General features: G+C 41.8%; 1 protein-coding gene across 3 annotated transcripts in view; it reads left to right on the plus strand.

Moving 5' to 3' along the window:
• The window catches only part of LOC106600370 (uncharacterized), a 40,038-nt gene that overhangs the window by 5,254 nt on the left and 9,407 nt on the right, over window positions 1-25,377 (plus strand). For 2 of the 3 annotated variants that reach the window (XM_014191674.3, XM_014191676.3), the window contains exons 3-9: window positions 19,545-19,616; window positions 19,716-19,778; window positions 19,866-19,937; window positions 20,238-20,315; window positions 20,402-20,473; window positions 20,617-20,691; window positions 22,093-22,170. In XM_014191674.3, the coding sequence (XP_014047149.2) occupies window positions 19,545-19,616; window positions 19,716-19,778; window positions 19,866-19,937; window positions 20,238-20,315; window positions 20,402-20,473; window positions 20,617-20,691; window positions 22,093-22,170 (510 nt within the window). The remainder of the gene's footprint in view (window positions 1-19,544; window positions 19,617-19,715; window positions 19,779-19,865; window positions 19,938-20,237; window positions 20,316-20,401; window positions 20,474-20,616; window positions 20,692-22,092; window positions 22,171-25,377) is intronic. The other variant, XM_014191677.3, reaches the window with a different exon arrangement.

Raw genomic sequence — 25,377 nt, forward strand, 5'->3', positions numbered from 1 at the left:
CCGATAGGCTGTCTCATCGTTGTCGGTGATCAGGCCTACCACCATTGTGTCATCGGCAAACTTAAGAATGGGGTTGGAGTTGTGCTTGGCCTCGCAGTCGTGGGTGAACTGGGAGTATAGGAGGGGACTAAGCATGCACCCTTAAAAGGCCTCGTGTTGAGGATCAGCGTGGCAAATGTGTTGCTGCCTACCCTTACCAGATGAGAGCGGCCCGTCAGGAAGTCCAGGATCCAGCTGCAGTGAGAGGTGTTTAGTCCCAAGGTCCTTAGCTTAGTGATGAGCTTTGAGGGTAGTATGGTGTTGAACGCTGAGCTGTAGTCAATGAACAACATTCTCTCATAGGTGCTCCTTTTGTCCAGGTGGGAAAGGGTAATGTGGAGTGCAATAGAGATTGCATAATCTGTGGATCTGTTGGGGTGGTATGCAAATTGGGGTGGGTCTAGGGTTTCTGGAATGATGGTGTTGATGTGAGACATGACCAGCCTTTCAAAACACTTCATGGCTACAGACATGAGTACTACTGGTCGGTAGTCATTTAGGCAGGTTAACCTTGGCATTCTTTGGCACAGAGACTATGGTGGTTTGCTTGAAACATGTAGGTATTACAGAGTCGGTCAGGGACAGGTTGAAAATGTCAGTGAAGACACTTGTCAGTTGGTCAGCGCATGCTCTGAGTACACGTCCTGGTAATCCGTCTGGCCCTGCGGCCTTGTGAGTGTTGACCTTTTTTAAAGGTCTTACTCATATCGGCTACAGAAAGCGTGATCACACTGTCGTCCGAGATAGCTGGTGCTCTCATGAATGCTTCAGTGTTGCTTGCCTCGAAGTGTGCATAGAAGTCATTTAGCTCGTCTGGTAGGCTCGTGTCACTGGGTAGCTCGCGGCTGGGCTTCCGGAGTCCAGAGTAATTTGATTCTGCCGGACTCGGGAAGCGCTTGGCCCGCATGAAGCCATCTGAGTCCGAGTCCATGCCAAGTCCCAGAGTCTCAAACAGAATAGGCCCGAGCCCAGAGTATTGACTGGGTACAGTATTCCACAATACCCTAACCTGCTTTGGTGCGCTCTGCTAAGCTGAATCATGCAAACCCTGCTAAAAAAGATTGAAAAAGATTGGTTCTAGTGTATTATATGCAATGGGTGCATGACCCACAAATATCATGCTCTTAGATTGGTGTCTATTAAGTGAGTAACATTTAGATCAGGGATGGGTAAGTTTGATGGGGGTACGGGCCACAAAAAATATGAAGTCATACCCACATCTATATCCCCCATATTGCAAGCAAATCATATCTTAGTTGCCCTCCTCTTGACAGCAGAGATACATTTTTTATGTTTTAGAGTTAATTTCATGCAAATCTAATTTTGCCATGGGTTGTAGAGCAAATGTTGCAGTTTTAAAGCAAGTTTGTTGCAATTATACAAATTTTGCCATGGGGCGGAGAGAAGATTTTGTAATTTTATGACAATGCAGTTCTACTCATTTTGGCATGAGGCAGAGATGAGAATTAGCTGTCTTACTGCTAATGTCCTGCAATTCTACAATTTTTTTTCCATAGGGTGGAGAGAAATTATTGCAGTTTTTAATATCTGAAGGACACTAACAAAATCAATGAGCTCTCCCTGTAATTTGACCATGATAACGAGTTTAGATAGCTGGCCACTAAACTAATTTAGCAATCCCAACAACAAAATCGCTGACATGGGCTAATTGACTGACTATCAGTAACTGACATAACAAGAGTAAAACTGAAGATGCACAACCAAATTTTGAAATTGCACGTTGTTAGTCTACTATTTTAACTTGCAACAGTAAGTTGAGACCCCGACTAAGTTCCTAAAAATTTCTCAGAGGGCCTTCATCGCGGGCCACCAGTTGCCCATCCCTGATTTAGATAACTGGTCAGTAGTTCAAGCAGATTTAAACCAAAAAACAGATATCAACCAAAAAGACGTCATGAAAAAGACATCTTGAGCTGGTTACAAGACATCCAGACCAGATATCAACCAGTAAACAACATCTTTATCATGTCCAAGGACCTTACATACTATGTTCTAAGGCAAACTGGCTCTGGTAGCCAAAATAGCCAAATACTCCATCTAAGCATGAATCAATTCTCAATTGCAGTATGGTTCTAGAAACATAAAACCCTCTACATTCATATCACATTAAAATAGTTTCACAAATGCAAAATATACAGTTGCATTCAACAGTGTTTTTCATTTACAACCAGGGGTGAAAGTAGAAACGGTACAGAACCTGTGCACCAAAAATGGATGGGCCTTATCATAGAACTACATATAGAATCCCTATTAATTCAATAGGATCTTTGTGTGCCTAGTCATAAAGATGTCATTTAACTTTTAAAATGTATTACCTTTTATTGTAGCATAAACAAAACTAGTCATGTTTTCATCTGATTGTCGAACAATCACTTCAAATGGCTCCTTTATTAGGGTACCCTCGCACGTTCATCCACTCGCAACATATTTCCAGTCTCCAAACAGTGGTGAACGGAAAGAGACATCTGTTACTCAAAACACCACAAAGTGTCATGACATTTGGCAATTGTCATTAGGCCAGAATTTATGCTTCCACTGCGGTCTGCGCGAGTTTCTGTGGCAGCCACTCATCTAGGCCTTGGCAAAATCTCAGTGTTCTTCTCGAACCACATCACATTTTGGAGCGTAGGCTACAGCATCCGTTTAAGTCCATTCATACATTTTTCATGCCTCCGACATGCGGTAGTCGAGTCCCAAGGAGAATGGGTCAAGTCGAGTCAGTCGTGCATACTAAGAGCAAGTCGAGTTGAGTCACAAGTCTAATCTCAAGTCAAGTAAAAAAAAAATGAATGTCAGAGACATAGGACACAAACACACGGAACGCCAACATAACCCAGGAAATATGAACATGGTGAAGCTGATGTGGAACGGCGCTGCGTCTCTTGCATCTTCTGACGTCTGGCATCAATGAGCTGGTCACACTGGCGCCGCAGAACCTCATTCAGGCCCTTCTGGTGTAGTATCTGTTGCATGACGATCTCTGAGATGATAAACAGTTCATCAGCATTTGACTCTGATTTCATCTTCATTCACGGTGTGTACCGTTTTCCCATGGTGAGCTCTGCTCACTTTTGCAAAGTGATTCCATTTTCCACATTTAGTACACTGTTTACCTTTTAGCTGGGCAATTTTCCTCTTCACCATGCACTTTGTATCCACAATATCCACGTGATTTGGGGCGTTTTGAGTCTGTGTTGCTCTGTTTTGGAGTTCTGTCCCTTCTGAAGCACGCTCTCTGGAGGTGTGATTTTAGGTCTGCCTGACTGCATGCACTGCTTGTTCACGTGATGCACTCGTGCTGCCACCTTAAATGTTTTTTATCTGAGCTAGCTCGTGAGATCTGGCTATGTCAATAGCTTTGTCCAGTATTAGCTCAGACCCATCATTCAAAAATGTATCTCACGCACGGTGATTGTATTCCAAATACAATACAGTCCCTGACCATCTCATCCTTGTTTGCATAATCAGTCTTTCACATGGAGATGCAACTCAGTCACAAACTCAAAATGATTTGCAAGCTCTCTGTACTTCCTCATGGAATTTTCACCTAGCGAAAATCATGGCCCAAGTGATGTCACTGAGTACTGCCCCTATATATAGGACCTTCCACCCCCACCTGGGATATGGATGCCTGATGAAGATCTAAGGGTCGACACATTGTTATAAATAAATATCACCTGGGAGGATGAGCAGCAGTGTGCGGCGTTTTCCGTTCTGTTGTCCATGAGTTTGCCTACAGCTCCAGCACCTGCGGAAAGTACCTGGATGTGCGTATGTTCTTCAGCGTTTGGCTTTGAGACAGCTGTCAGCTAATTGGGATTTTGGACAATATCTAGGAGATGCACTGAGAGATTACCTTGTAAGTAGGACTCTGCTTTGAAGCGACGCAGCACAAGATTCTAGCAGAAAAGGATCTAACATTCAGAAAGGCATGTGAGATGGTTTTGTCAATGAAGTTAAGTCCCTGGTGTTCTGGGAAGCTTTCAGGGAAAACAAAAGAGGCTCAGTCAGTAAATGCAGTGAACAAAAATGCAAAAATAAAATCCTATGCGAGTAAAAGGACACTGGTGAGGAACAGTGTCAGAAAAATGACAAAGCAAGTGAATGCATGTCAGCAACCATGCTACAGGTGCAGAGAAAACATTCTGCTGGTGATTGCAGATTGAACAATTTGAAATGTCTGTTCTAAAGTTGGACACATAGCACGTGCATGTAGGAACCGCAGAGCGGGACAGATACAGTATGTTGAAACTACTGAGGAAAATGACAAGAAAACGAGGATGATTCAGAGCTGTTTGGGGTGTATACAGTTTACACTACCTCCAATGGGAAAAAGGGCATTACATTGAATGTCACTTTGTATGGAAAAGTCTTGGATATGCAGTTAGACACAAGGGCCGCTGTCTCTCGGGTCTCAGAAGTGTGTTACCAGGATGCTCTGTCTCACCTCCCGTTAAAGAATATGCAGTTACAAGGGATTATCTACTCAAGTGAGAAAACCCCTTCGCTAGGGTAAGTATATACATCAACATCATCATCGCAGACACCCTGGACCTACTCCAATTCACATACCGCCCCAACAGATCTACAGATGACGCAATCTCTATTGCACTCCACACTGCCCTTTCCCACCTGGACAAAAGGAACACCTACGTGAGAATGCTATTCCTTGACTACAGCTCAGCGTTCAACACCATACTGCCCTCCAAGCTCATTACTAAGCTAAGGACCCGGGAATTAAACAACTCCCTCTGCAACTGGATCCTGGACTTCCAGACGGACCGCCCCCCAGTAGGCAACAATACATCCGCCACATTGACCGTCAACACGGGGGGGGCCCTTAGGGGTGCGTGCTTAGTCCCCTCCTGTACTCCCTGTTCACCCACGACTACGTGGCCGCGCACAACTCCAACACCATCATTAAGTTTGCAGATGACACAATGGTGGTAGTCCTGATCATAGACGATGATGAGACAGCCTACAGGGAGGCGGTCAGAGACCTGTCAGTGTGGTGCCAGTACAACAACCTCTCCCTCAACATCAGAAAGATAAAGGAGTTTATCGTGGACTACAGGAAATGGAGGGCTGAGCACGACAGGGCTGTAGTGGTGCTGGTCGAAAGCTTCAAGATCCTTGGTGTCCACATCAGTAAGGTCCTATCATGGTCCAAACACACCAAGACAGTTGTGAAGAGGGCACTACAACACCTCTTCCCCCTCAGGAGGCTGAAAAGATTTGGCATGGGCCCTCAGATCCTAAAAAAGTTTTGTAGCTGCACCATTGAGAGCATCTTGACTGGCTGCCTCACTGCTTGGTATGGCAAATCAAATCAAATCAAATGTATTTATATAGCCCTTCTTACATCAGCTGATATCTCAAAGTGCTGTACAGAAACCCAGCCTAAAACCCCAAACAGCAAGCAATGCAGGTGTTGAAGCACGGTGGCTAGGAAAAACTCCCTAGAAAGTCCAAAACCTAGGAAGAAACCTAGAGAGGAACCAGGCTATGAGGGGTGGCCAGTCCTCTTCTGGCTGTGCCGGGTGGAGATTATAACTGCACATGGCCAAGATGTTCAAATGTTCATAAATGACCAGCATGGTTAAATAATAATAATCATAGTAGTTGTCGAGGGTGCAACAAGTCAGCAACTCAAGAGTAAATGTCAGTTGGCTTTTTCATAGCCGATCTTTGAGAGTAACTCTACCGCTCCTGCTGTCTCTAGAGAGTTGAAAACAGCAGGTCTGGGACAGGTAGCACGTCCGGTGAACAGGTCAGGGTTCCAGCAGGTCTGGGACAGGTAGCACGTCTGGGGCAACTGCTTGATATCTGACCGCAAGGCGCTACAGAGGGTAGTGCGCATGGCCCAGTACATCACTGGGTCCTCCCACCGAGGACCTCTATAACATGCAGTGTCAGAGGAAGGCCCTAAAAATCCACACAACGCATGGCAAGTGGTACCAGGGAGAGCCAAGTCTGGGACCAAAAGGCTCCTGAACAGCTTCTACCCCCAAGCCATAAGACTGCTGAACAGTTAATCACATGGCTACCCAGAGTATTTTCATTTACCATTTTTTGAACTAGTTCTCTGCACACTCACTGGACTCTACCCCACACACACACATACTACACTGAAACTCCAACACACACATATTGACACCACACACACACACTTTTGCACTCTTCACACACTGTGCTACTGTTTATTATTTCTCCTGATTGCCTAAGTCACTTCTACCCCTACTTACATGTACATTATCTCAATCACCTCAACTACCTTGTACCCCCAGCACATTGACTCGGTACCGGTACTCCTTGTATATAATTTTGTGTTACTATTTCCTTTATTTTTCTGTGCAAATGTTCGTACTTCTTAACTCTGCATTGTTGGAAAGGGCTCGTAAGTAAGCATTTCACGGTAAAGTCTACACCTGTTGTTTTTGGTGCATGTGAAAAATAAAATATTTTATTTCAAGTGCCAGTGCAGTATGAAAAACTAAATGTGACTTTGCCATGGATAATTGTTAAAGGAGACAGACCTGCACTGATAGGCCATAACTTACTAGAGAAAATACAGTTGAACTGGCAGAACATATTTTCAGTGGAAAAGGCTGTGACTGACCCAGCTATCAGCACCATCAGGTGGTGTTTTCAGAAGGGCAAAATCTCATCAAAGTAGGGCGATATAGCCTAAAAATCATCTCAATTTTCTTCAAATTTATGGGCGAATCACAATATACATCTCAATATTTAAAAAAGTTTCTCTAAATAATCTTTGTTACACAATACACTTCATTTCAAACAGTCAGGAATAATGTAATGAATTCAGGGATTGTAAAATTATACCTAGCCTTCAACCAGAAGACCCACAAATAATGACAGTATTTTATCAAAATAGTTTAACCTGCTTTAGTGCAATAATCACTGAAAATGCCCTTTTTGTTACATGCACAATGCACATCCACTAATGATGACAGTTTCTGGTAGCAGGTATTATAGAAAAATGATCACAGGTCTCATAAATAATCTCTCAAGCACAAGCCCACAGCTAGTGAGTAGCCAGCTAATCTTTATATTTAAAGTCTAGCCAACAGTTGAACTGTTATGAATAGACCCTGCTGTCCATCGCCAACTGCTTGAACAACATAGCCTGTTCACTTTGTTTAGATGTTGAAATCAAGTGCCCTGCCTGGATAAGAATATGCTTATTTCTCAGATTGAGAATGAGTTGCCAGTTCCTTATACAAAATGCATATTTTTAATTGCACATACTAGACAGCTCGCACATAAATCTGTCGCTAAAATACTGTCGCACCACTTCACCCTTGGAGAATTCACATTTGTTTCACTGAAAAGGACAAGTACTTTTTAGTGATCATCAACAGCTATTCAAAGTGGTTGGAAGTTAATCACATGACTTCAATGACATCAGCAAACCTCATCGAAAACATACGAAGGCTGTTCGCATCCTACAGATTGTGCGAAAAAAATCGTCTCAGACAACGGACCCCAGCTGGTCCTGAAAAACAATGGAATCAAGCAGACCCTTCTTCCCGCCTATCATCTCGCCTCGAACAGCCAGTACTTAATTTGTGCCGGTGTAACGCTGAGAGTCAGGAAGCAGGTGCAGAAGGTGAGTTTAATGATAAGAATAAGGCAGGTTCACAAAACAGGAGACGTGTACTGAACGTGACCAAAACGACCTGATTACTGAGGGCTAAATAAAGGGAGAGTAATCAAGGTGATGATGAGGTCCAGGTGTGCATAACATTTGGGAGCAGGTGTGCGTAATGATGGTTGCCAGGACCAGTGGTTAGTAGACCTGCGACGTCGAGCGCTGGATCCACCTCTGCTTTTTGGGACCTATTTGGCCGGATCCGGTACCTCTCAAGGCATGATTTTTTTTCTTTCACTTTTTGTAATGTAAAAATTCCTGATATTGTTGTGTTGAGTCGGGTTGGCCAGGGCTTAAAGTTTGCGCAACATTGTAGCCTATGTTTGAGACTAACATGTGGCCGTGTGAGAAGCAGGCCTGTGTCTCTCACAGACCTGGAACGCGATTCACTTTCTATGATCTCTCTGTTCTGATAGACATGAATGAGCTTGAAACTCTCATCTCTCCAGCTTTGCACTTCATAATTTATTTCCTTATAGAATCATAGCTGCGCAAAGGGTTCAGGGGGGCGCAGCTACTAAACTTCTAAATAGGCTTTTTGTTTTACAAAGTAAAACAAGAGAGAGGCTTATGGCACTAGGCCATCACCAGCCAGTGAGCTGCACATCATTGGGTGAGTCAGTGAAACTGAAAAGTTTTTTAAGACTATCATTTCCTCCTCATAGTGTAGCCTACAATATGTGTCTCCATACGCCTAGGCCTAGGCAATTGATGGATTCAAGACAAGGTTGTTTTCATTGATCTCAGATTCTCAGTTTGTCAATGTAAAAGTAGCCTGTCATTTTGAATTCTGAGTTGGATGACCGTTCAAAACTAATTTTCCCAGTTGGAGTTCATTTTTTCCCCCCGACTTCCCAGTTGTCTTGAACTCACTGACGTCGGAAGTCGGAGATTTACCAGTTCCGAGTTCCCATGTTTTAAACACGGCATTAAAAAGATTATGCCAAAGTCTCCAGTCATGTAAAATGATGTAGAATTGCATGAAATGCGTTTATAAAAGGCCACATTTTCCCCAGACTCTAGGCCACTAAAAATGTTATCCATGTGTTATACTACTGCTCTATGCCACTATGCAAATACGATGATATGCATGCAATGCTTTACTATAAAAAGGTGATTTTTCTTTTCTTTTTTTCGTCTCGTGTTCCGATACCTCAGAGCTCCCTAGGTCAGTGTTTACAATGCAGTGATCCTTTAAAGATTCACTGGACATTTGAGAGGCAGTGCTGATGTTCAGCAGAACTCCATATTTGGTTTTCACCTGGTTGAGTGTTTCAAATCTCTCATCCATGGACGTCACAGAAGAGTCGACCACAATGTTGAAGTAGTTGACTTCAAGGTTTTTCAGTGCATCAGTCACTGGTTCATCAGGAGCCTCATCTGAAATGCCTCTTGCTGTTTCTCAGTCTCTTCTCTTACAGAACAGCCTCCACATTAATTAATTCACAAATACTTTTGGCTGTTGTCTGGGCCTCAGAGAATCCAGTTTTCTGGTATGTACTGAGGGAGGCCTTTGCATATCCAAATGCATTGAGGCGGATTGGAGGAACTTGTTCACCTTGTTTGTCATTGTCAGTATCACACAGCAAATCAAGAAGCGGTAGAACCCAACTTCCTCCGCAAGTGCTTGTGCCTCCACTTTGGCCACAGGATCAATGATCGTCTGTCTGTCTTCCAGTAATGCCTCCTGAACTTCAGAAGCCTGAGACCTGATTGCATGAACACTTTGGAGCCTACTTTCCCATCTTGTGTCACTCCATAACTTCACGGTTATGTTCACATGTTTCTTCAAAACACTCCATCTTTGTGTGCCAGCTGAAAGAAGGTGAAGAGCTTTTGCACATGCCCCAAAAACCCAACTGCATCTTTTGGCAGCATCTGCAATGACAAGGTTTAGAGTATGTGCTCCACATGGGACGAACACGGCTCTGGGATTTCTTTTGAGCTGTCTGGCTTGTGCTCCTTGGTGATTGCCCTTCATTTTGGGCCCCACTATCATAAGCTTGCCCTCTGCAATCTTCAAATGGAATCTTCAACTCGTTCAGCTTATCTAAGATGACAGTGGACAGATTCAAGCCTGTTGTAACCTCAACATTCACAAAGCCGAGGAAGTGCTCCTTGAACTCTGGCTTTCCCTTTAAAGCCACGCTTCGCAGAATAATGGACATTTGCTCCTGGTGACTAATCTCAGGTGTACAGTCCAAGATAATAGAGAAGTACTTTGAGTCTCTTACTTGAGTGACCATTGCTTCCAGAATCTTGTCACGCTCATTCTGTGTGCGCTTCCCAAGGTAATGAGCATGTGTCTCTCCATCTTTAATTTTGCTGAGATGATTTTCCATAACGGGGTCAAATTTTGCCAGTAATTCAACCTCTTTTAAGAAGTTTCCATTATCTGGTTGGAAGAGCCTGTCTGACGAACTCCTGAATGCTAGGTTTCTTTCAGCCAGAGACTGGGTGATATTTAAACGTGTAAGGACATCCAGGCATCTCTTTCAGCCTCCAAATTTGTCATTTGTATCTGGTCAAGAGTCTGTCCCCGACTTAGGTGCAGATCAAGTTCTCTCCACTATTGTTTGTGTTCAGAACTACCCTCATGGTGTTGATATTTGACCAGTTATTCACGCCTTCATTTATTATTTTGTATTTTTTTTGTAGAAAAGAGCTTACTGCAAAAACGATACACAGCGTTGTTTTTGAGTATGAAAGCCAGCTCCTGGTAATCTTTTCTCCATTTGACAGCTGTCTCTGTAATAAGCCTGAATTGAAACCTTTTCTAGACTTGTCTTTAGGGTAAGAATAATCCAGTCCTGGTTTGAATGAACCTCTGCGTACTAACTCAGTCCTCATAAAGTCTGTTAAGCCTCGGGGCCAATCTGCTAGGTTATTTGGTGGAGCAGCAACTGTTCTACTAGGGTCTGAGCTGCTTGTATCTGATGCTGGCTGTACACCTCTGGTTGTGCTAGTACTGGCTGAGGCTGCCTGTACTTCACCTATGTCTGTGTTAGTACTTGCTGAAGCCAGCTGTACTGGGTCTGTGTTAGTATTTGCTGAAGCCAGCTGTACTGGGTCTGTGTTAGTACTTGCTGAAGCCAGCTGTACTGGGTCTGTGTTAGTACTTGCTGAAGCCAGCTGTACTGGGTCTGTGTTAGTACTTGCTGAAGTCGGCTGTACTGGGTCTGTGTTAGTACTGGCTGAGGCTGGATATGGATCACCTGAGTCTATGCTTGTACTGGCTGATGATCACTTGTAAATTATAGCTGCATCAGGCCCATTCAAACTGGCTCCCCCAGATTTCCGTTTTATACATTTTCAAATATAAAATGCTATGGCTTGGCTGAATACTTTATGGTTATTATTTACTGAGAGATGTGCATCCATATTGCCCAGTATGCCCATCTAATCAACATTTTAAATTCAATATATAAATAGTCTGTCAATTCATTGCTTTCCATCTTGCATTAGTCCAGAGTTGTAACTAAACCTTGACTGAGAGACTAGATAATCATTGTCTTGTTTTAAAATTGTGCGCCTATGAGGAGTGCCATCACGCCCATATATTGTCTGGACTGGTCCCCGCAGAGGTTGCTGCTGGAAAGCGCGAGTTTCATTTTGTGCATATGAACACATGTTAATGCGCAACGCGGTTATCTTTTCCGAGCTGCATTTTATAAACACCATTACCGTTGGCGTTTATCAAAAGTAAAATGGTTGTATTTCACTCTCACTTTTGTCAGGCACAAAGTCACAGAACACAGCCCTGGAAGTGGCTGGCAAGCAAGACAGACAGACCAAGAGATTAACTGCCCAGCTAGGTTAGCAAGACAGACAGACTAGAGAGAGATGCACTGCAATCTAGCACATCAACTTATTAACTTTAGTGTCATTTGCTGACATCAAATCTATGAGTGGGGAGAACACAAGTTTACCTGATTGCTGTTCCCGTAATTCACTCTCATTGTGTTTTTTCTCTTTTCGTGACCAGAAGGATAGTTCTGCTTCATCCTCTCATCGAAGTTGTAAACATTGCCACCCACTTTGACACGAGGGGGAGGCGGGGCCCTTGCGTAATTTGCAGGGCCCTACACAACTTGCGTATAGGGCCTCTGCCCAACAGACAGCTCCAGTCCTGACCACTCGCCAATGTTCCCGGACAGCAACCTCAGGCTACATCAAGTTGCACAACCAGCACTGGAAACTGGAAACTTACCAGCTCCAGTAAACTCAAAGATTGCCACCAAAGCCTGCAGAGCACAGGTACCCTGAAAGGACCTGTATGGTCCCTAAAAAACCTGACCTGTAAATAAACAGAAACAAAAGAGTGCTCAGTTAAGAGACTTGAGTTCAAAGACAAAAAAAGAAAAAACTAGACTAAAAAGGTAAAAAGAGACATTCTTAATTCAGTTGTTGAAGTTTATTGAAAAAAAATCAAAGCATAAAAAAAACTTCAAAAACCCCACCTCAAATTTGTATCTCAAGCAGACCGTTGAAAAAATTATTGCTTTTGCCTCAGAGGATGATGTCATGAACTGGCCAATCAGCGATCTACTGTAGTTGTAAAGACAGCCGTTGGGAGATGAGAAGCAAGTACAGAGTGAAGATTTACAAGTGAAAATTTACAAGTGAAGATTTAATGAAAAAAAGAAAGGAAACAAACCACGGACAGCGTCTGGACAAGGGAACTATAACAACATTAATGCTGACACGGGGATCAAACTGAGGAATAGACAGATATAGAGGAGGCAATCAATAAAGTGATGGAGTCCAGGTGAGTACAATGAAGTGCTGATGCGTGTAACGATGGTGACAGGCGTGTGTAATGATGATGGGCCGTCGAGCGCCAGAGAGTGGGAGCAGGTGTGACAGTTGTTGGGGTACGCCCACACCATTCCAACACATAAAAGCTGCTATTCAACATGCCTAATAAAAAAAGTTGGAAGGAAAACTATTTATCTTATTATAATGAAGTATTGGTTTTATTTCATAGAAATCTGGAAGGACTGGACAGTAGGGGGAAAAAGTGTAATAGATTGGTCTTTAATACCACTATTAAAAATTCCACACCAGCGTAGCCTGAAAATATTTTTGCTATCACAGATAGTTCTGGCAATTATCACATAGTACTTGAAGAAAGGAAAAACCCGCACTCACTGAAATATTCTTTATGTTTTAATGTACTGTATATATTTATTTTTTTGTAGGACAAATGCAAAACAAATGGACCTTGTTTCGATGGTAGCCTTCATCAGCATTCTCACATAGTAAATTCATTGGGAGGAAGGATGTTTGACATGCTTTTACATTTTTCTTCATATATTCATTTATACAACATAAAGAATATTAATACTGTATTAGTATCTCAAAAGCACCCCTTTAGACATATTGTTTGTGACAATATACTCTTCAAACATGTCAAATTTTCAGTGTGGGCTCTCTGGTACTTTTAATGATATGACCCATTTTATACAGTGCCTTCAGAAAGTATTCATACCCCTTCACTTATTCCACAATTTGTTGTGTTACAGACCGAATTCAAAATGGATTTAATTTTTTTTTTCACTCATCTACACACAATACACAATGACAAAGTGAGAAAAAAAAATCAATGTTTGCAAATGTATTGAAAATGAAATACAGAAATATATAATTTACATAAGTCAATACTTTTTTAGCAGCACTTTTGGCGGCGATTACAGCTGTGACACTTTTTGGGTAAGTCTCTGAGCTTTGCACACCTGGATCGTACAATATTTTCCCCTTTTTTTTCTTTTTTTTTTTAGCTCTGTCAAGTTGATTGTTGATCATTGCTAGATAGCCATTCTCAAGTCTTGCCAAAGATTTTCAAGCTGAATATAAGTTCAAACTGTAATTAAGCCACTATTGAAAATGAAATACAAAAATATCTAATTGACATAACTATTTACACCCCTGAGTCAATACTTTGTAGAAGCACCTTTGGCGGCTATTACAGCTGTGAGTCTTTTTGGGTAAGTCTCTATGAGCTTTGCACACCTGGATTGTACAATATTTGCCCTTTTTTTTTTTTTTATTCTTCAAGCTCTCTCAAATTGATAGTTGACCATTGCTAGACAGTCATTCTCAAGTCTTGCCATTGATTTTCAAGCTGATTTTAAGTTGAAACTGTAACTAAGCCACTCAGGAACATTCAATGTCATCTTGGTAAGCAAATCCAGTGTAGATGTTGCATTGTGTTTTAGGTTTTTGTCCTTCTGAAAGTTGAATTAGTCTTCCAGTGTCTGTTGGAAAGCAGACTGAACCAGGTTTCCCTCTGTGCTTATAGCTTTATTCAGTTTATTTTCCCCCCTAAAAAAACTCCCTAGTCCTTGCTGATGATGAGCATACCCATAACATGATGCAGCCACCACCATGCTTCAAAATATGAAGTGTACTCAGTGTTGTTGAATTTGCCCAAAACATAATGCTTTGTATTCAGGACAAAAGGCTCATTTCTTTGCCACCTTTTTTGCAGTATTACTTAAGTGCCTTGTTGCAAATAGGATGCATGTTTTGGAATAGTTTTATTCTGCATGCTTCCTTCTTGTCACTCTTTCATTTAGGTTAAAATATTGTGGAGTAACTACAATGTTGTTGATCCATCCGCTTTCTCATATCACAGCCATTAAACTCTGTAACTGTTTTAATATCACCATTGGCCTCATGGTGAAATCCCAGAGCAGTTTCCTTCCTATCTGGCAACTGAGTTAGGAAGGACACCTGTATCTTTGTAGTGACTGGGTGTATTGAAACACCATCCAATAGCCTAATTAATAACTTCACCATGCTGAAAGGGATATTCAGTGTCTGCTTTTTATTTTATGTAATTTTTTTACACATACCAAACGATGCCCTTCTTTGCAAGGCATTGAAACACCTCTCTCGTCTTTGTGGTTGAATCTGTGCTTGAATTTCACTTCTAGATTGAGGAACAGAGATGGGGTAGTTTTTCAAAAATCATGTTAACCCCTATTATTGAACAGGAAATGAGTCCATGCAACTTATTAGGCTATTTGTTAAGCAGATTTCTACTGCTGAACTTATTTAGGCTCGCCATAACAAAGGGGTTGAATACTTATTGACTGAAGACATTACGGATTCACTTCTTAAATTAATTTCAAAACTGTATTGGGTGTAGATCAGTGACAAATCTAAATGTAATCAATGTTACATTCAGGCTGTAACACAACAAAATGTGGAAAAAGTCAAAGGGTGTAAATACTTTCTGAAGACACTGTACACAGAAATGGACATAATGGGCTATATTTTTGGCTGGCGTTAAGTGAGCATAATTATCAAATGCATGCTTGTTTGTAATTTCGACCTGTTACAGCAGTTGCTCTTCTACACTGAACAAAAATACAAATGCAACATGTAAAGTGTTGGTCCCATGTTTCATGAGCTGAAATAAAAGATCCCAGAAATGTTCCATATGCACAAAAAGCTTATTTCTCGCATGTGTTTACATCCCTTTTAGTGAGCATTTCTCCTTTGCCAAGATAATCCATCCACCTAACAGGTGTGGCATATCAAGAAGCTGATTAAACAGCATGATCATTACACAGGTGCACCTTGTGCTGGGGACAATAAAAGGCTACTCTGTGCAGTTTTGTCACACAACACAATGCCACAGATGCCTTAAGTTGAGGGTGTGTGCAATTGGTATGCTGACTGCAGGAATGTCCATCAGAGCTGTTGCCAGATAATTTGATGTTAATTTCTGTACCATAAGCTGCTTCCAACGTCGTTTTAGAGAATTTGGCAGTACGTCCAACCGGCCTCACAACCGCAGACCACGTGTATGGCGTTGTGTGGGCGAGCTGTTTGCTGATGTCCACGTTATGAACAGAGTGCCCCATGTTTGGCGGTTGGGTCATGGTACAGTATGGGCAGGCATAAGCTACAGACAACGCACACAATTGCATTTTATCGATGGCAATTTGAATGCACAAAGAAACTGTGACGAGAGGCCCATGTCACCCATTGTCACTCATTGAGCATGTTTGGGATGATCTGCATCGACGTGTACGACAGTGTGTTCCAGTTCCTGCCATCATCCAGCAACTTCGCACAGCCATTGAAGAGGAGTGGGACAACATTCCACAGGCCACAATCAACAACCTGATCAACTCTATGCAAAGGAGATGTGTCCCGACGCAAATGGTGGTCACACCAGATACTGACTGGTTTTCTGATCCAAGCCCATATTTTTTTTTTTTTGAAGGTACTATATCTGTGACTAACAGATGCATATCTGTAGTTGGTAAAATCTTTGAAAATATTGTATGTTGCGTTCCTATTTTTGTTCAGTATATTTTCAAACCCTAGCGCCAGGATTGATAATGTACCTGTTTTATATAAGCTCGCTTGTGCTAAGGTGAGAGGGGTGGCAATATCTGAGCTGTGTCCTTAAAAACATGTGCCAAAGTTCCAATTTCAGTATTCATTGGTGGGGATATTTAAAACCAACCTAAAGCTGGTCTTAGCAGTAACGTGGTTGGTTATGGCATGGATTTTGACAACGGAAGCGCAACCTTTCCAACCGTGACGCATAGTGCCCATATGTACATGGAACAAGAGAGAGATGTGCTTTTTTGTGCCTGTAAAAATTGAAAACAAATGTTTTTTTCCCCCATTTTGTTTCATTTCATTAAGAACCACGCGTAGGTTCCCCTCCTCTCAATGAAGGCAGTTTTTTTTTTTTTTTTTTTTTTTTTTTTTTGGTCATGGCCAATCCATTTGCCAAGTAGTCAAAACTATAGACCATAAAGTGTTAAGCTCATGATACCACTTTGAAATAAATCTTAATTACCAAAGCTTTATTAAAAGATCAAGTTCGGCAGCAGCCAAACATCCCCTTTTTTTTAAATCTATGTAGGCTATTACGTTATTGTAGCCAGCTCCTGTTATTATTTTGGATGTGCATAAAAACTTCCATGTAGGCCACACGTGTCAAACTCATTCCACCAAGGGTCCAAGTGTCTGCGGGTTTTTGCTCCTCCCTTGTACTTGATTGATGAAATAAGGTCACTAATTATTAAGGAACTCCCCTCACCTCATTGTCTAGGGCTTAATTGAAAGGAAAAGCCAAAAAACCCGCAGACACTAGGCCCTCCATGGAATTAGTTTGACACTCCTGATGTAGACTATATGCCCATCATGGAATGAGATAATCTGGTGACACTGGTATTTAGAAACATTGAAGTTATTTTCCTGTAACAATTGCTTGTTTTCCGTTTAACTTGTTGCTGTTGCTATCACTCTTTACTGTAGCTTATGCAATTTAATTGAGTGTAGTATCAATCCACAATGGACTAGGATGAGAATATTCCGTGCCCCCAGCCAAATTGGAGTTGATGACAATGCAAACGGTCAATAAACTACAGAACTCGAGACAAAAACATGCATTATTAAGCCATGGAAAGCCTTGATTGGCCAGTGAGTGGCCAAGTCCTCCTCACACCTACAACTTGTTTATTCATCAAAACCCAGCACTTTTGCGCCACCGCCAGCTATTGCGCTCATAATAATGGATGTGAAATTAGCTCTAATATTTCTGACACCCCCGGACCTATAGCGCTACCGTCAGTGCATAGATTTACCATTGCGTTAGGTTTGTTAAAATAGAGCCCTATAAGTCATTAACCAATCACAGCCCTCCTTTAGGATTGCACATTCAGCAAATCACCAGCAGAAGGAGTTCCCTTTGAATCCATTTTCCCATTCACTGTGTTGGTGGTGCTCATAAAATGGATCATACCTTCAAAATTAGCTGAGTGCCAACTCTGGACATTTGATGTACTTGTAGAGTATATTGTTCCAAACAATGTCTTGAAATTAACACAAAAAGTTGTACATTTGAGATATTAATATTTTGAATGTTTAATAAATGAATGTGAGAAGAAAAATCTGAATCAAGACATACTCCATATGTTAGAGCCCACTATAAGGAGTATAATGACACCAAGATGATGTCTGTATCATGTACGGTTCACAGATCATAGGGTCTTGTGTATGTATAGGTCTAAAAAGGGCCCAAAATGTCCACTTTCATCATGATTTCCTAAAAAATGGTGATACAATGTATATTTCTACCAGGGGTGAACTACTGACTCTGTCTTTGAAGTTACGGAAGTTGAAGGCTGGGCGGTACTGCAGGTATCGTTAGTGGAAAACAGGATCCCCCATTATAGTGAATGGAAAAATGTCAATCTTCGGTGTAAAAAAATAATTATATATATATATATATCCACACACACACAAAGACAATCATGGTACCAATAGTTTTTTGTAATAGACCAGATGTATTTCCTTGAACCGATTCTTTAAAAATTGCACACAGATGAAGTTAAAAGCCAGCAGCATACCACTGCTGGCTTGCTTCTGAAGCTAAGCAGGGTTGGGCCTGGTCAGTCCCTGGATGGGAGTCCAGATGCTGCTGGAAGTGCTGTTGGAGGGCCAGTAGGAGGCACTCTTTCCTCTGGTCTAAAAAAATTATCCCAGGGCACTGATTGGGGACACTGCCCTGTGCTGTCTTTCAGATGGGATGTTAAATGGGTGTCCTGACTCTCTGAGGTCATTAAAGATCCCATGGCACTTATTGTAAGAGTAGGGGTGTTAACCACGGTGTCCTGGCTAAATTCCCATTCTGGCCCTCAAACCATCACAGTCACCTAATAATTTATAATTGGCTCATTCATCCCCCTCCTGTTCCCTGTAACTATTCCCCAGGTTATTGCTGTAAATGAGAATGTGTTCTCAGTCAACTTACCTGGTAAAATACATTTAAAAAATGATAATTTAGTTGCTAATGGCAGGCTGCAGTACCTCAGTCGGCCTTCAACTCGAGTTATTCAATGAGAGGGGGCAGTAGTGAACTAGCCTGCAACGCCACTTCCTGGAGTAGCTCAAAAGGAGCATGTTATGTCTCCATGAGATACAATTTAACCAACTTAATTTGTCTTCAATGAGCTATTGGCTGCAGTCCAAACGCAAAGTAGACAGCCCTCGGCCCTTGAATGACGTTTTACATCGTCACATCCGGGTGTACTTCAATTGTCCCTTGCTCAAGCGAGGGAGAGTGATGATCAGAGTGGCAACCTAAAGCTATTAATGTACCTAGCAAGCTAACGTAGCTAGCTATCACTCCTGTCATCTACCTAGCTACAGTTACCCATAGCTGGCTAACTAGTTTTATAGTTTTGGTAATTTATTCCATTACATTTCAGAATTACACAAAATATGTTTATGAAGCTAGCTACGTTGTACAGGCTCCTTCCTATGAGACAGCCAATTTGAGTGTCATTCTCATTTGCCAACGCTAAAATCAATGTCATCTATATATATTTTTTTTAGCAAGCTAGCGTCATAATTATGTCTCACATGCTGAAAATGCAGCCGTGTTGATTAAATTTGGTATTTAGTGGCCACCAGAGCTTGACACGTGACTACAGTTTGCATTAAACTGTGGGTCATATCAACCCCACAAGTTATCAAAGTTCTTCACTTGCTCCCTCGAGCCGAGGGGGCGACGTTTGTGAATTGGACCTCCACTTAACTAAGTTGGGAAAGTGGCTAAGGCGACGGCTGAGGGGGTAAAATGAACGTGTTTAGACTGCAGCCATTGAGTCTTCAAATAGGAATGAATGGTGTCACGTGATCGATGGCTTTGTCCATTCATATATACAGTCATTGATTTCTACTCTTACCTCACTCTTGACTATTTCCAAAGTCTCTCGGAAAAGGGGTAAGATTTCTACTCTTATCCTTACCCCTACTCTTCTTTTTCCTTTCCCAGGAAAAAGGAGGAAAATTCAGTGGGATGTTCAAAAGATCCTCTAAACCCGCAGGACACTCAGTACCTGTGCAGGTGATAATGATATATCAATATATTAAACTATTACAATGTATCTACATCTTGATTTGATGGAGTCTGACTGTATTGACTGAACATGCATCCTATTGATAGGATAATTTGTTTGTTAACACTGAGCTCTCAGCCAGCAATGTCAGCCTCGACAACAACACTAAGGTGTGTATGAGGCTGGGGGAGACTTTCATCACTGCTCATTGATCAATGGGCAAAATTATCAACTTGCCTCCTACTTTTTTTTTTCAGGAGAAAGAAGGGATGTTCAAAGGAATTTTAAAGAAGTCTCCTAAGCCTTCCCAAGATGTAACACATGCTCAGGTGTGTGTGTCCATGTCTCAAGGCTTAGAAATCCTTCTATAACCTGTCTCCTCCCCTTCGTCTACACTGATTTGAAGTGGATTTAGCAAGTGACATCAATAAGGGATCATACTGTAGCTTTCACCTGGATTCACCTGGTCAGTCTATGTCCTGGAAAGAGCAGGTGTTCCTAATGATTTGTACACTCAGTGTATATTATCTTAACTGATGTTTCAGTAATTTGAGGATATTGTATGAAACATTTTTATATGCACAAGTATATGTATTTTTATAACACATGTACTGTTTACTGTTTCTCAGGATCATTTGTCAACAGACAGTGAGCTTTCATCCAGGCGAGGCAGCAATGACAGTCTCGTTGTCAACATCAACACTAAGGTTAGTCTTCAGTTAACAGATTCCTCATTTTGACTATTTCCAATGGCATACAGTAGGATCACCACTGACCTGCCCTTATTTTACAGGAGAAGGGAGGAGTGTTCAGTGGAATGTTTAGAAAATCCCCCAAGCCCCTGGAGGCTAGGATACATTCTCAGGTGAGTGTGATGTCTCTTCAGAGGTATACTTTACCTAGCAGAAACAGTAAACATCCTCGTAACGGAATAGTAGTTTTTCACATGGCAACATTGATAGTCACAGGTAAATCTAAAATGCATATTGTCATCTTTGTGTCTTTTAGGGTAATCTGGATGACCTATCTACTCACAGTGATCTCTCAGCCAGCACTGACAGTCTCTCGGAAAAGACCTCGAAGGCGAGTCTTACCCATAAATTTAGCATAGTCCTCTTTTTACTGTTATAATTTCTGCTTAACGTTGATTTATACTATTTGCTTGTACCTGTACTAATTCTTTGTATAATTATTCGACTCAGTCCATTACTATATGTAGGGTGTCCACCCACTCTATCCAGAGTCGGTGAAAATGAGCTTTGATGAAATTTTACTTCCTTATGTTATAAAATACATTTTACCAAGACAAATATGATTATTCATGTTCTGAATCGTTCATTGGGCTCTTTCTCTAACATTTAATTAACATTATATCAACAAATTCGGATTTCATAAACTAATAGATCAGATAATAAGCACTGAGCTCTGTTGACAGAGCAGTGTAGCTTTCTCGCAACAACTTTAGAGAATATTACATGTTGTGGTGGTCTTCAAAGTTTTTCAGCGGGTCACAAAAAGCTAAATTAGCTTGACACTAGCTGAATTAAATGTAAAAGCATTTGAAAATAAAAGACTTGTCCATTCATATAGGCGAGTTTAACTGGAAAGTAATGTGATCTGATTATAATAAACCAATGACTGTTCATCTGGGTAAGGGGGTGGCTCTAGACCATCCTATCAGGGCTGTGTATGTAAATATCTTCAAATTAGTTTCCTGACGCCCACACGATCAAAACTGAGCATTTCTAGGGCCAAAGGAGGCTCAGGGAAATAAAATATTGCAAATATATTTTGGAATTATTTTCATTAAATAAATACATACAGTGATTTATTAGACATACAGTGCATTCTGAAAGTATTCAGACCCCTTCCAATTTTTCCACATTTTGTTTCATTATAGCCTTGATAAAAATAAATCCCTCATTAATCTACAGACAATACCCCATAATGACGAAGCAAAAACAGTTTTTTATAAATTTTTGCAAATTTATAAAATGTAATTTAACTGAACTATCACGTATTTCTGTTTATTTTTTTAAATACATGTTACAAACATTTCTAAAAACCTGTTTTTGCTTTGTCGTTATGGGAAAAAGTGAAGGGGTCTGAATGCTTAACGAATACTTTTTATTTAAAAATAAAATTACAAAAACTGCTTTGGGTTTTTAACTTTAGCTGACATTAGCTGTGAATCTTCCTTATTTTTTTACCTGTTTTTTTTTCTGTCCTCCATTGAGTTAGTCACCCTAATTTTGGCCAACAAGGGTAAAAACTCCAATAACCTTTGAACGAATTATGATAACGACATGAGGTTTGGACCATTGGTTTTCGTAGAGGATTATCTACACATTGGTTAAAATATACATTTTTGATTGGATACCCTACTATATGAAAAGGACAACTAAACAATATTATCCAGTAGGCTTTAACTCCATTAGATGCTTTTGATGTTGATGAGTGATGACATTTTATACTTTATTGCAGGATAAGGAAAGGGATGAAGACCTATCAGACTCTAGGGAGAAACTCACCTTTTCTGACAAACACTTTGAAGCCAAGCCGGTGAGGATTTTTGTGGGGTTTATTTTTGTACTATTTTTGGTACTCTTTATACTTCAATTGGGAACTTCAGTCCTTGAAACGTACTTAGTATTTCTATTTCATACACTGCTCAAAAAATGAAGGGAACACTAAAATAACACATCCTAGATCTGAATGAATGAAATAATCTTATTAAATACTTTTTTCTTTACATAGTTGAATGTGCTGACAACAAAATCACACAAAAAATAATCAATGGAAATCCAATTTATCAAACCATGGAGGTCTGGATTTGGAGTCACACTCAAAATTAAAGTGGAAAACCACATTACAGGCTGATCCAACTTTGATGTAATGTCCTTAAAACAAGTCAAAATGAGGCTCAGTAGTGTGTGTGGCCTCCACGTGCCTGTATGACCTCCGTACAACGCCTGGGCATGCTCCTGATGAGGTGGTGGATGGTCTCCTGAGGGATCTCCTCCCAGACCTGGACTAAAGCATCTGCCAACTCCTGGACAGTCTGTGGTGCAACGAGACATGATGTCCCAGATGTGCTCAATTGGATTCAGGTCCAGTCCATAGCCTCAATGCCTTCCTCTTGCAGGAACTGCTGACACACTCCAGCCACATGAGGTCTAGCATTGTCTTGCATTAGGAGGAACCCAGGGCCAACCGCACAAGCATATGGTCTCACAAGGGGTCTGAGGATCGAGCACATGGAGGGCTGTGCGGCCCCCCAAAGAAATGCCAACCCACACCATGACTGACCCACCGCCAAACCGGTCATGCTGGAGGATGTTGCAGTCAGCAGAATGTTCTCCACTCCAGACTCTGTCACGTCTGTCACATGTGCTCAGTGTGAACCTGCTTTCATCTGTGAAGAGCACAGGGCGCCAGTGGCGAATTTGCCAATCTTGGTGTTCTCTGGCAAATGCCAAACGTCCTGCACGGTGTTGGGCTGTAAGCACAACCCCCACCTGTGGACGTCTGGCCCTCATACCACCCTCATGGAGTCTGTTTCTGACCATTTGAGCAGACACATGCACATTTGTGGCCTGCTGGAGGTCATTTTGCAGGGCTCTGGCAGTGCTCCTCCTTGCACAAAGGCGGAGGTAGCGGTCCTGCTGCTGGGTTGTTGCCCTCCTACGGCCTCCTCCACGTCTCCTGATGTACTGGCCTGTCTCCTGGCAGCGCCTCCATGCTCTGGACACTACGCTGACAGACACAGCAAACCTTCTTGCCACAGCTCGCATTGATGTGCCATCCTGGATGAGCTGCACTACCTGAGCCACTTGTGTGGGTTGTAGACTCCGTCTCATGCTACCACTAGAGTGAAATACCGCCAGCATTCAAAAGGGACCAAAACATCAGCCAGGAAGCATAGGAACTGAGAAGTGGTCTGTGGTCACCACCTGCAGAACCACTCCTTTATTGGGGGTGTCTTGCTAATTGCCTATAATTTCCACCTGTTGTCTATTCCATTTGCACAACGGCATGTGAAATTTATTGTCAATCAGTGTTGCTTCCTAAGTGGACAGTTTGATTTCACAGAAGTGTGATTGACTTGGAGTTACATTGTGTTGTTTAAGTGTTCCCTTTATTTTTTTGAGCAGTGTATAACAACCTTGGTGTTCAGGTCAAGTCTAAGGTACTTGTTCTCTCTCTGCGTGTGTCAGGACAAACTTTCTACAAACAATGATCTCTCGGCCAGCAATGAAAGTTTATCAGAAAAAACCTTCCCGCCAACCTACACCAGTCCTTACATACACTATATATACAAAAGCATGTGGACATCCCTTTAAATTGGTCAATTCGACTATTTCAGCCACACGCGTTGCTGACAGGTACATAAAATCAAACACACCGCCATGCAATCTCCAAAGACAAACATTGGCAGTAGAATGGCCTTACTGAAGAGGTCAGTGACTTTTAACGTGGCACCGTCATAGGATGCCAGCTTTCCAACAAGTCAGTTCGTCAAATTTCTGCCATGCTAGAGTTTCCCCGGTCAACTGTAAGTGCTGTTATTGTGAAGTGTAAACGTTTAGGAGCAACAACTGCTCAGCCGCGAAGTGGTAGGCCACACAAGCTCACAGAATGGGACAGCTGAGTGCTGAAGCGCCTAGAGCTGTCCTCAGTTGCAACACTCGCTATCGAGTTCCAAACTGTTTCTGTAAGCAACGTGAGCACAATAAATGTTTGTCGGGAGCTTCATGAAAGGGGTTTCCATGGACGAGCAGCCACACACAAGCCTAAGATCACCATGCGCAATGCCAAGCTGGAGTAGTGTAAAGCTCGCCGCCATTGGACTCTGCAGCAGTGGAACTGGAGTGACGAATCACGCTTCATCATCTGGCAGTTCAACGAACTAATCTGGGTTTGGCGGACGCCAGGAGAACTCTACCTGCCCGAATGCATAGTGCAACTGTAAAGTTTGGTGGAGGAGGAATAGTCTGGGGCTGTTTTTCATCGTTCAGGCTAGGCTCCTTAGTTCCAATGTTGGGAAATCTTAACGCTACAGAATACAATGACATTGTAGATGATTCTGTGCTTCCAACTTTGTGGAAACAGTTTGGGGAAGGCCCTTTCCTGTTTCAGCATGACAATGCCCCCGTGCACAACGTGAGGTACATACAGAAATGGTTGCCGACTGCGAGCCAGGCCTAATTGCCCAACATCAGTGCTTGACCTCACTAATGCTATTGTGGCTGAATGGATGCAAGTCCCCACACAGAAGTGTTGACGCTGTTATTGCAGCAAAGGAGGGACCAATTCCATATTAATGGCCATGACTTTGGAATGGGATGTTTGACGAGCCGGTGTCCACACATTTTTTGTCATGTAATGTACCTTTTTTATCATTTATAAATATTATTGATGTATCTTTTTTACTTAGAGACCCATGCAGATTTGTGGGAAGGATATGTGTTTATCAAATTTTATTAGTCACATGTGCCGAATACAACAATCTTACAGTGAAATGCTTACTTATAAGCCCCTAACCAACAATGCAGTTTAAAAAAATACAGATAATAAGAAATAAAAGTAACAAGTAATTAAAGAGCAGCAGTAAAATAACAATAGCGAGACTATATACAGGGGGATACCGGTACAGAGTCAATGTGTGGGGGCACTGGTTAGTTGAGGTAATATGTACATGTAGGTAGAGTTATTAAAGTGACTATGCATAGATGATAACAACAGAGAGTAGCAGCGGTGTAAAAGAGG

This window comes from Salmo salar, chromosome 03, assembly GCF_965601325.2.
Source record: "Salmo salar chromosome 03, fSalSal1, whole genome shotgun sequence".
NCBI classification, from domain to species: Eukaryota; Metazoa; Chordata; class Actinopteri; order Salmoniformes; family Salmonidae; genus Salmo; species Salmo salar.